At 44.5% G+C, this 12,148-nt stretch overlaps 1 protein-coding gene across 44 annotated transcripts in view; it reads left to right on the top strand.

Moving 5' to 3' along the window:
- neb (nebulin) overlaps window positions 1-12,148 on the top strand; it is a 66,278-nt gene that overhangs the window by 41,532 nt on the left and 12,598 nt on the right. For 15 of the 44 annotated variants that reach the window (XM_060039686.1, XM_060039683.1, XM_060039685.1 and 12 more), the window contains 20 exons: window positions 72-179; window positions 314-418; window positions 521-625; window positions 712-816; window positions 1,021-1,125; window positions 1,427-1,537; window positions 1,659-1,769; window positions 2,022-2,123; window positions 2,685-2,789; window positions 3,850-3,939; window positions 5,125-5,238; window positions 5,476-5,580; window positions 6,263-6,367; window positions 7,201-7,305; window positions 8,059-8,169; window positions 9,203-9,313; window positions 9,918-10,031; window positions 10,125-10,229; window positions 10,426-10,530; window positions 10,987-11,091. In XM_060039686.1, the coding sequence (XP_059895669.1) occupies window positions 72-179; window positions 314-418; window positions 521-625; window positions 712-816; window positions 1,021-1,125; window positions 1,427-1,537; window positions 1,659-1,769; window positions 2,022-2,123; window positions 2,685-2,789; window positions 3,850-3,939; window positions 5,125-5,238; window positions 5,476-5,580; window positions 6,263-6,367; window positions 7,201-7,305; window positions 8,059-8,169; window positions 9,203-9,313; window positions 9,918-10,031; window positions 10,125-10,229; window positions 10,426-10,530; window positions 10,987-11,091 (2,127 nt within the window). Of the gene's footprint in view, window positions 1-71; window positions 180-313; window positions 419-520; window positions 626-711; window positions 817-1,020; window positions 1,126-1,426; window positions 1,538-1,658; window positions 1,770-2,021; window positions 2,124-2,684; window positions 2,790-3,849; window positions 3,940-5,124; window positions 5,239-5,475; window positions 5,581-6,262; window positions 6,368-7,200; window positions 7,306-8,058; window positions 8,170-9,202; window positions 9,314-9,917; window positions 10,032-10,124; window positions 10,230-10,425; window positions 10,531-10,986; window positions 11,092-11,675; window positions 11,769-12,148 lie in introns of all 44 variants that reach the window. The other 29 variants (XM_060039701.1, XM_060039697.1, XM_060039693.1 and 26 more) reach the window with 15 other exon arrangements.

Raw genomic sequence — 12,148 nt, 5'->3', positions numbered from 1 at the left:
TCACGATGTTGTTTCATGTTAATCCCGATCCATCTGAGACGACTGTATCTTCTGATATCCACCCCCACCAGATCGTCTACAGGATGGAGTACAACAAGAACAAGGCCAAGGGTTACAGCCTGCCGTACGACACACCGCACCAGAACCACATGAAGAAGGTCCAGGCGCTCACCAGCAACGTACGTCCTACCTTCATCTGCCTAACCCAGATCTCCATTCTTTGTGGTGTTTGTTCAACCCTGGAGGTTTCCGGTTGTGTGTGTCCATGTAATAATGTGATATCTATTCCTTCTGTGTGTGTGTGTGTGTTTAGCTGAAGTACAGAGAGGTGTATGAGAAGGCCAAGTCGCAGATCAACATGGACCCAGATGCTTTCGAGATCCGCGCCGCCAAGGAGGCATACAAAAACACCACCAACGTGAGGCTCCTCCCCATTTGTATGACGAAGGATCTAATCATTGCTCAAATAGCATCCTGCTTCAGTCGCTGACCATTTTGAGTGTCAATTTGCCAACTTTAGCTGGACTACAAGAAGAAGTACGAGGCCACTAAGAACAAGTGGATCTGGACCGTCGACAGGCCTGACTTCATCAGCCACTCCAGGAACACCCTCCAGCAGAGTGACGTGAGTCAGCTCTCTTGGTACCTCCAAAACAAGACAATATAACACAAGCAGGTCTGAGATTCACCATATACCTTTCCTCCCCCTAGGTTGAGTACAAGTACGACAAAGAGATGATGAAGGGATGTGTGATACCAATCGTGGATGACAAGATCACTCTTTTGGCCAAGAAGGGCTGCGAGATGGCCAGTGATGTAAGTTACGCTTCCAGGTTTCTCCCGTAACGCCTTTGAATATTTCAGGACACCAGGGGGATAATGTTAAATCCCTGTGCTTCTCTGCAGAGCTATAATATCTACAGCTCTATCTATAATGTCAGAAATATCCTTTAAATGCATATATAAGTTATTTGTGTTTCTAGAGGCTCAGAATTCTCTTGTTCCCCCTCCCCTCTTCAGATAAAGTATAAGGAGAAGTATGAAAAGGCGAAGGGACACTATAACCCTGTTGCAGACAGTCCACAGATCCTACATGCCAAGGCTGTGCGCACACTTGCATCTGAGGTAAGAAACTGACAAACTAATTATTATCTCATTAAGACATTGAATTAACCCTTAAAACCCCTTAAAAACAACATAGGATATTTTCTTTGCTTTGTTTGTGTGCTATTTCTCTGTCCCGCTCTGTCTCTCTTAATCGTTCTCTCTCTCCCTCCCGCTCCCTCTCTCGCTCACACACCTACACACTCCTCTTTCCCCCTTTCCATAAGCGACTCGGTAGTGTGCATATATGGTACAATTATTAGACCTGTCTATTCGCTGTGCCATCATGCAACTCTGAACAGATGCTTTTTCCCCACCTCAGAGCAAATATAAGGAGGCCAGTAAGAAGGAGATGCAGTCCGGCTCATTCACCACCCTGCCCGAGACCAGAGACACGGTCCACAGCAAGGAGGTTAACAAGCTTATCAGCGGGGTGAGCAAACTAAACTCAACTAAAATGAAACAACAGTTTTACCTCCTTGGGTAACCTCGACCGCCCCTGGGCAGATTGTTTTTTTGAAACTCTCCCCACTTTCGCTTTCTCTGGATCGCAGAAATTATACAAGTCGAAGTTTGAGAAGGAGAAGGGCCAGTCCAAGTACAACCGGATGATTGTTCCACCTGATGTTCAGCACGCCATGGACGTGGCCAAGAGCCAGAGCAGTGTAAGTCCCCATCTGCGTCCTTGAAAAGTTGGCAGTGCACAAATCCATGTGTGAAACGCTATGGCTTTGATTTTATATTGAGGGTAACCATTTCGTTATTCACGGGGAGTCCTTGAGAAAACACAAAATGCACAATAATAGACACCAACACAAACGACATGGACACAGGCATCACACCAGTGTTCTCTCACGCACGCCGACCTGTCATTGCCTCACGCTGCAGTCTGTTCCTCCTTTTCCAAACCCCTTAAGTATGCCTACAAGCGTGACGCCAAAGACAACCTTCACTACACCACCACGGCGGACCGCCCCGACATCAGGAAGGCCACCCAGGCTGCCAAGCTCATCAGTGATGTAAGCACACACACACACGCACGCACGCACGCACGCACGCACGCACGCACACACACACACACACACACACACACACACACACACACACACACACACACACACACACACACACACACACACACACACACACACACACACACACACACACACACGTTGAACTCTTTCATATGCGTTCGTAGGGACAATTTAAAGCTGCTGTAGCAAAGATTTGGTAGTTGGACAGCAAATAGAAAATAAATGTAATCTCCTCCTTCTCTGCTCCCACCCCTTAGTTTAGTCCACCATTGAGTCATTTAGCATTTCATGCACGTGTGTTTTTCAGGCAAAATTAGATGTCAGTAGACAGATGTCCTGACTGGTCAGAAATTTGCTGGGAGCTGTCTAAAATCATAATTGGCTCATAAGGGGGCAACTCGAAACAGATGTTCTCACAACACAAGTATGGCAAAGCCATTTCTAACAAAGCACACTCAAATAATCGCTCTTAAATGTTGACCTACTGAATTCCACCAACGTCGGTACGTGGCTTCCTTCATTGATGCATGGTCTTATCTAACACAGGTGGGCTACCGTGAGAAGGCTCGCGCGGAGGCCAGCCGTGGGGGGTCTCTGACCTACCGCCCAGACATCGCTCTGGCCACCGAGGTCTCCAAGCTGACCAGCCTGGTAAACCCCCCCCACCCAAACCTCCCGTACCTCTTCCAAACCCCCCCCCCCCCCCCCCCCCCCCTTGATCTACTGTTTCTCCCTAGTGATTCCGTGGTCGTATCGCTACACTGCTGAAGACATGTGAGATCTCTTTGCACCCCCCCAGCTCAGCAGAGACGTCATGCATACGGCAAAAACTTGCCCTGGCTCCAGCCTCTTAGGGTGACCCCTCTAGCAGTGGTTGTCTGTTCTGAATCCCTTCCTCAGTTCTGTGCACGTCGCAGTAGTAAACCATGCTAGTATAATCATGCTAGCCGCTTCGCTAGATAGTGCTTCACCATTTCCATTACCATCCACTAGGGCTGGGTATCGCCCGGTACCTCACAAATTAAATTAAATTTGATTCTTTAGGTCTTCTTTCGATTCGATATCGATTCGATTCGATTCAATTCGATATTGATCCAATTGCTTCGATATCGATTCAATAATATGCGCAGATGACAAAATTACCTAAATATTGTTTAGAATTAACCATTTCAAAATGAATGAACCATTTTATTGTGCTTTAACTAGCAAAAAGGGAATACACGACCATTGTATAGTATTGTTCCTGAGCTAAACTTGCAGCATAGAAGTAATAATCATAACATGGACAAATGTAAAAGGGCATGTACATTTACGCATACTCGCTTTTAGATTACAAGACTGAGTATGCTTTTTTTTCTTTTTTTTTTATGGAAATAATCGATTTCAAAAAAGTTCTGAATCGAAATTGAATGAAGAACAAATAAATCGCAGTGCATTGATGAATCGATATTTTTACCCAGCCCTACCATCCATGTACGATCATCACATTGTCTTCTTAATACATGTTGTTAACCCATGGTCTCACATCACCCCCACTGTTAACCACTCCTCGATCTCCTCTACCCGCTCTCTGTTGTATCTCCCTCTCCTTCTCCTTCTCCTCACCCTCACCCTACCTGACCCTCTCACCCCATCCTGTCCTTGTCTGTGTATATATGTGCTATTTCTATGCGTGTTGATCTCATTCCTCCATCTTCACTGCGCTTTGTAGGTTGATGCCAAGTCCGCACTGCATGGAGCCGCCTCCTATGACACTCTCCAGATGCGCCACTCTAAGAAAATGAGTGCTCTGACTAGTAATGTAAGGAAGGAGGGCCTCTCAAGTCTCCCCTTTCTGGGGATGGCAGGAGGCTGCACTCAATGTCTATTCGCCGATATGTTTTTTGTTGTTGTTGTTGACTGACTGATTGGCTAATTTGAGGAAAAAGACAATAGGCTTATGAGTTAGCTAGAGCTCGGTCTATCTGTATTTCTTTTATTTGTACATGCAAACGTATATATTTCTATATGGGCCCAAATATAGTCAATCAGTCAGTATTTGTATCTGTTTTTGATTGATATCACTTGAATGCTGTTTTCTGTTGTCTACACAGATTGTTGTGATGTGAATAAGGTGTTGCATCCCTCTCCTCCACCCCTTTGTTGCGTTTCCAGCAGTCGACTACAGTTCTCACCACTAGGGGGCACAGTGACCCTTTCACACAAACGGGATAATGATGCAGTCGCCCCGCAGTTTTCACATAAACTTGAGACATAGTTGCTGCTGGAAGTGGCTTGCGACACCTGCCTTCTCCTCTCTGTTGTTAATATAAGAGGTCTGCCTCGGCCCACTCACCTTTTGTTTCGAGAAGGACAATTTGCAGACCCGAAGTATTGCAGAGTACATATGGACCCCCTACCCCTACCATATATACACTGCATTACATATGGAGATTGAAGTGTGTGTATTTTATCGTGTATGTATTTATGTATGTCTGTATGCGTATGAGTGTGCATGTGTGTGTGAGTGTGTGTGTCTGTGTGTGTGTGTGTGTGTGTGTGTGTGTGTGTGTGTGTGTGTGTGTGTGTGTGTGTGTGTGTGTGTGTGTGTGTCTGTGTATTGTGTGTATGTGTGCGCGTGTGAGAGAGTCCAAGAATGTGTGTGTATATGAACAGACTGTAGAATTCGAATGGTTAATTCCAATTCTACGGTGCAATTCCTTGTTGATCTGTTTTCACGCTCCCGCTACTGCTAGCACGAAACACAAGATGCATGGGGGACTTGTCCTTTTCCCAACGTTCCCTCAGTGGTGGTTCATCCTGTATAACAACGGAAGGAAAACAGGGATTCATTCTGAGCTATTCGCCATTCCCTTGTTTTACAGTAGGCCAACCGCCTGAATGCATTCCATTTGAAATGGCATCGCTGTTATTGTGTTCTTCTATATATAAATATACATGGACTACGGCTCACCTTGACCTGTGTATGCCCCGCCCCCTTCTCCAGGTGAAGTACCACGAGAAGTTTGATAAGGAGATGAAGGGAAAGAAGCCAAAGTATGACCTGAAGGACAGTAAGATATACCAGACCTTGAAGGATGCCACCAACCTGGCTAGTGAGGTACGGAAAGGGGGTGTTTAAGGTGTCCGATGCCTTCATTTCAAGGGTCTTATGATTATTATGAGGTTTATTGTTATCATTATATGGTTGTTGTTATATAATTATTTTCATTATTGTTGTTATTAGTATTATGGGTGTTATTGTTATGATTATTACGATGATCGTTATGATTATGATTATTGTAATATTGCTACGGTGCATCTCCATACCCAACCATCCATCGCTCCGCCCCTCCAGGTGAAGTACAAGGGGGACCTGAAGAAGATCCACAAGCCTGTGACGGACATGGCCGAGTCGCTGTCCATGCAGCACAACCTGAGCACCAGCAAGCTGTCCAGTGACGTAAGGCGTCATTAACACATCTAACCCCCTCCCGCTAATACCCCGATTACCCAACTACCCCGCCCCCCCCTCTTCTTGCAACCCAGAGGTCACGGGAGTCGTTCTGGTCTCCATGGTCCCAATGGTACCATGTGACCTGAGTGTCTCCTCAACCCTTAATATCCAATCCAAAATCGTCTTCATCGTAACAAGCTGTGACCACCTCATCGCGGTCCGTCGCTCCACGCTTCATCGTCCACTTGCTCTCATCCACACATCAGCCAGTAAGGGACCTTATCTGGTAGTGATCCTTCTCACCCTAGACCCTTCTCATGCTACCATTTACTCTAACCTTCTACTCCTCCGTATCTTTTTCCCAATCCATAAATGAGTTTTAACCTCTTCCTGTCATCCTAAAAAAAAAAATCACCTTTCCCATTAAAAAAAAGTCCCATTCAATTTATAATTAGAATATCTGATTTATTATCCGTCTTTCATAATCATACATTTAACTTTTCTGGGCAGACTTTTCCTTTCCATTCTAATCTATCCATTCTGAAAAATTTTAAGATATTTTTTCAAAGTTATGAAATGGATGGCAGTACTTTTCTCCCCCTGTTATCCCATTTTTTTCCTCCCTTTGACTCTTTTTTTCCCCTTGAATGGGAATCGACCCCCAACCCCCCCCCCCTCGTCCACTTAGTACCGGTACAAGAAGAAATTTAAGGACAGTAAGGGTCACTACCTTGTGATCGCTGACACACCAGAGCAGCTTCACCACAAAGAGGCCACTGAGCTACAGAGCAGCGTAAGTGGCCCCTCTTTATGTGGGGTGTGGCGGGGTCCTCCATCTTCCAGGGGCCGAGACCCCTGGTTTCATTTTGTAGAGCCATTAACCAAGAAATTACGTGTGCTTGTTCCAAAAGCGAAAGAAGAAGGGACACATTCACTGCTTGCGAATAAGACATGCCCGTTTAGGCTGGAAAAAATGAGGCTTTGTCGTATTCCTTCTTCGTGCGGTCCATTATCTACTTTGATTGTAGATTGTGGTGTCACGGTAAATACGTACATGTTGTTAATTTGACCTGGAAATCACCCCTTGCTTTGTCTCCCACTCCAAAACAAAATACTAGAAATACATATATCTACACAATATTTTGCGTCGTCAAATCACATTTTGGGAATACAATGTGTTTTGAGCCTTGTTGGCAAGTAGGGCTGTAGAGCCATTTAGTCCTAACCCCTAGGTCCAGATGCTGTGGCATTTAATGCTTCGCAGCACATCCCTGCCCTACACACAGGGCAAACATATCTAGACTTTGTTACCAAAGAATTGTTCTTGGTACCGGGATGTATCTACGTGGTAGCATAGCTTAGCTTAACATCACAGAGTAACAATAGGTTACATAGAAGAAAAAAAAAGAAACATATATTATATTGTTTCACCACATTATGGTACAATGTACTTACTTTTACCTTATTATATAGAAATTATATTAAAAAAGGTAAATGTATTCTTTAGGATTTCCTTGTGGGTAGTGTAAGACTCCACCTCTATGTATGTGGATCTGTAGAGTGTGTGTGTTACACCGTGCCCATCACTGTGCATGGCGACTGACTGTCAGCTGTACCCCTTTGCAGGTGAAGTACAAGGCAAAGTATGAGAAGGAGAAGGGCAAGGCCATGCTGGACTTTGAGACTCCCACCTATGTGAGCACCAAGGAGGCGCAGCATATGCAGAGCCAGGTACGGTGAACCCCCGCCTGCCTCAATGCTGTCTCCAGCTGCCTGAACCTTTTCTTTACAGGGGTCTTCCCTCTCAAGCCCAGCAGACTCCCGGACCCTGGCTCTGATAACCTCTATTTATCAAGCTTTCTTTTGGTTAGATTTTTGGGGTTGCAATGGTATAATCGTCCACTTATGTTTGTCCAATAAGTTCAATGTTTTGAAATGCCAATACAATATTAGGTACATTTTTTTACACTTTATCATATTGTGAAATATTTGTTGGGGTTTAACTTGAATGTTTGATTACAATAGGCGGTAAGTTCCTTGAAAACACCTGAAAAAGGGATTCATTGTCCAAAGACTTGCTCAATACTTTGAGCAAAGAGGCCCTTTACACGAAAGGGCCTCTTTGGAAGTCGTAGCATTTTAGCACCATTCCCTATCTAATTAATATCTAAGACAGCCCTGTAAGAGAATATCATCTGTCCTTGACGCTTCCAGATAAAACAAAGGTACTGTATGTCATACTTTGTATTGGGTTTCAAACGTTGAATAAACACAGCGTATCACAAATGCATGCACACATGCACAAAGGTAAAAACCCCCCAAAACAAACATGAAATGGGTACAAAAGCAGAAGTGAGGCGTGTGAGGCGCTGTGAGGCGGAGCGAGGGTGTAAGGTTGGACTGCATTGTGATCGGCACTGCTTGCATTTGGTCTTTCTGAGCCATGTCTGTGCCCTTGACTCATCTTGTCTCCTCGGCCGATAGAAAGACTATAAGAAGGACTATGAGGAGGGAATGCGGGGCAAGAACCTCTGTGGCTTGGAGGTCACACCCGCCATGATACATGTCAGACACGCTACCAAAATAGCCAGCGAGGTAACTTAAATAAGGTTGATTTACCCAAATCCCACCTCCCTTCCATTACCATCAACCTAAGCGCCTCCATTTTGGTTCTATTACCTTAAACCCTCCGCCATCATGACTAAGACCTCCCCTATCCCATTGCTTATCCCATGACCTCCAAAACCTACCTCCCTTCCATTACCATCAACATTATTATTACCTTAAACCCCCCGCTCCTCCTATCGCTTTATGCCATGACCTCCCTCTATTACACATCGCCCACCTCCCTCCCACGCTAGTTCTTTTGTTCGTTTGCATGGCTCGCTATGCAGTGGATTTAAAAGAGCTACTAACTGTGATTCATCTTGCGTCTGAGTGTTTAGAGTGTATTGCTTATTCTTACTGTACGTCTGCCTGTATGTGTTTATCTGACCATCATCATCACCATCACCATCGAGTTTGATGGCCCTTTCGGCATTGGATTTGCAGCTGCTTTGCATGATAACTGTTTATTTTTTCAATATATTTATGTTAAATATATTAATATTATATATATGAATATTAGAATATATTAATATTAAATATATTTTCCTGTCTCTTGTAAGTTGGCATTTAATAAGAATCTCTGCTACACTATAGCATTGCATGAATTTCTTGATGAACCATCATCCTTTCAATTCTTTGTTGTCATTTATGTTTTTCCGTCACTATATTTGATAAAACATGTTAAACTTGTCGAATTTTATCAGGCTACCTGCCCAGCTCACCAATGCCTCTAGCCACATTAAAAAAATCTATTGAGGTGTGATATAACGTGCAATACTTACATTAACAATTTGGACTCAAATATACATTCCCCTGCTGTATTGCAATAAGGAAATGTATATTGAAGCCGTGGCCTATTTACTATATGTTAAATATAGTTATAGGCCCGGAACTAAGGCCGAGGCTTGGTGACTATGTGGCCAGTCTTTGTGTTCAGCCTGGCCTCTGTGTCTGTATGTACGTATGCGTGGCTGTTTGCTGGTCTTTGCAGTCTCTTGTGTTCTTCTTCCCCTCCCTCTAGCGAGAGTACAGGAAGGATCTAGAGGAGGGGGTGAAGGGTAAAGGGCTTTCAGCACCGGAGGAAACTCCTGAGCATTTGCGGGCAAAGAATGCCACTCATATCCTGAGTGAGGTAGGACCGGTGACTTGACGTGGCTTTTGTAAACCACTCTCAGAAGTGGCTTCCATCCATCCCGCTCTGAACTCCTCTGTCCTCTGAAGCCCTACCCACCGTCCCCATAAACCCACCGTCCCCTTAAACCCACCGTCCCCTTAAACCCACCGTCCCCTTAAACCACCTACCTCACCCTCCCTTTAATGAATCTCCTCTGGGTCGTCTGACTAACAGGGTTACTGATTGGGTGTCATTTCTCTCTGGCTACATCACATCGCTTATCTGAAAGATTGTATGTGTATTTTTTGGTATTTTTCATGGTTTGACTCTGGCATCTTCATCGTCTAATAATCTACTCTAAACCATAACTTGTAACACACTGAAATGGATAACTAATGCTGTGTTTCCCTTCCAGTTCTGAATGGAGCCTCCCACTGCCCTGTGTGTTAACCAAGCCTTATCCTCTTTCCCTCTTTACTTTTGTCTTGGTTTTGCAGCCCTCCACATCTCGAATCACTTGAACTCCTTCGTCCGCTAGCATTCCTCCACCCTGTCTAATACCGTATGTGTTTGTGTGTGTGTGTGTACTTGTGTGTGTATGTGTGGCTTGTCATGTCTGCAGAGGGAGTACAAGAAGTCCCTGGAGCTGGAGATCAAGGGCAAGGGCATGTTGGCGTTGGCCACGGACACCCCCGACTTCATGAGGGCCAGGAACGCCACGGACATCCTCAGCCAGGTCTGAACAGCCACCTTCCCCTACGGTAGCGAACGTTGTCTCCAAGTCTGAGTTGGTGTGCTCCTCTTGACGGCCGTTGTACCCGCTCAACAGACTAAGTACAAGCACACGGCGGAGCTGGACAGAGCCAGCTTCACCTCCGTCATCGACACGCCCGACATCATCCACGCCCAGCAGATGAGGAACATCATCAGCCAGGTAGCTGCCGACGGGGGAACTGATACTTTGATTTGGGCAGGAATGGGGTGGTGTTGGTGGTGCTGTGTTGTTGAACGTGGTCGTCTGTATAACTTGTTCCATGACAATACTTTATTTGAAGCAAACAAAGGGAAATTATGTTGCTCGAGTGAAATCTCTGAAATCTCTGTTGTGTTTTTTCCCGTTTGTCCAACAGAACAAGTACAAGGCAGAGGCTGGGAAAACCATGTCCCACTATGTGCCTGTGTTTGACACCCCGGAGATGCAGAGAGTGCGCGAGAACCAGAAGAACTTCAGCACCGTAAGTAAACCACCAAGAATGAGAAACCTTCCCCAGGTGTTAGCAACGTGACTCGGGCATTAACGACGCCAGTAAGACCCAGACTGACGCACAATGGGTGCTGGTAAGATCCAAATGTGTATGGCCCATGACAGCACCCAGTCAACATGTCTGCCTCCAAATGCAAAGTATTATCCTTGATACTTTATTCATTGCATTAATTTAAAACAGTTTGTCCAGTCTCCTAACAAACAATCCAATCTAGCAGTAATATTCTATTTAAATATTTCATGATGTATATTATTATTATTATTTTAAGAATGGTGCATGAAAGTCATTTTACCGGACAAGGGAAGATTTTACAAGACAAAATCGTTTTGTGTGCTGTCATAGTTTCCCTTGATACAACAGCCCCATGCTGCCTGATTCTGTTGGATATGTTAATTGCGTCTCTGCCTTTTTATCTTCCTCTTTTAGCTTCAGTACCAGGCAGACCATAAAATCATAAAGGGAAAAGTGTTGACCGTAAAGGACACCCCTGAAATGCTTCGTGTTAAAGAGAATACAAAGAATTTCAGCTCGGTACCTACCTACCCTGGAATCAGTACCTCCCTCTTTAACCACTCTTAACCTCAATTACCTCAAGTTTCTTTTAATCTTATATCCTAAGTTAACATTTGCTGATATGCAGCCCTCTCTTTTCCATTAAGCTTCGTCTTTGGTGCAGTAGAAATTCCCCTTAGCCTTTCTAATGTGAGAGTCTAACATCGGCGGGTCTAGTTTGATTGTAACACCATAACTGAGTGGTTTAGTAGTGCATAGATTGTATGCTGTGTTCATGTGTTCTACGTTGAACTCCATCATTGTTTGTATCTGTACGTGTTTTGTGTTTTGTCAATGCATTCCTTCCAATGGCAACACAACTCTGATGGTCATCGAATGATTGGGCTGGACTGACAGCTTAATCGTCACTTGTTTTTTCACTCGCAATCACATTCCAATTGCAAGTGTATTTCAATCACCATCGTATCTCGGTCGCAGTTGTATTTTAGCTTTAAAGCTAAATAATTAAGCATATATATAAGTGAAGCTGCGGGTGAATTAGAAAAACGTATAAAAAAAGTCGGGGGTGGAGGTTGATGCCCTCATTCTTGATCTTTGTGAAGATTCAGTACAAAGATGACCTGGGTGGGGGCACCACGGTGCCTAAGACCCCAGAAATGGAGCGGGCTAAGATGAACCAGCGGAACATTAGCACGGTACTTTACGGAGTGACCCTGAAACCTGGCGATCCTCCCTTCTTCACGTTACCTTTCATCCTCCACCTCCCCTTCCCTACTGCCTGGTCCTTCCCTAGCTAGCATCCCGGCTAGCTGGCTGGACACTAAATCCCCGTCCAATTGACCGACATTTATAATCGACATCATTTAAAATGTCTCCCAGTTTTTTGTTATTTTGTTTTTGCACAAATTGAAAATAAAAAGTGTTTCCCCTTAAAACATCCCACTTAATCATGTCTAAACATTCAAGTTCCAGACTTAATGAAATATCCCCCATTTTGGTAACCCTAAACTGACATCTTCAACAATATATAATAACAAAATTAGTAGGCCTATGTTGGAAAAATAATGAAAATGTA

This window comes from Gadus macrocephalus, chromosome 20 (genome assembly GCF_031168955.1).
Source record: "Gadus macrocephalus chromosome 20, ASM3116895v1".
In the NCBI taxonomy this organism is placed as follows: Eukaryota; Metazoa; Chordata; class Actinopteri; order Gadiformes; family Gadidae; genus Gadus; species Gadus macrocephalus.
Note: the sequence above shows the minus strand (reverse complement) of the source record. Positions and strands in the feature narration are given on the sequence as shown.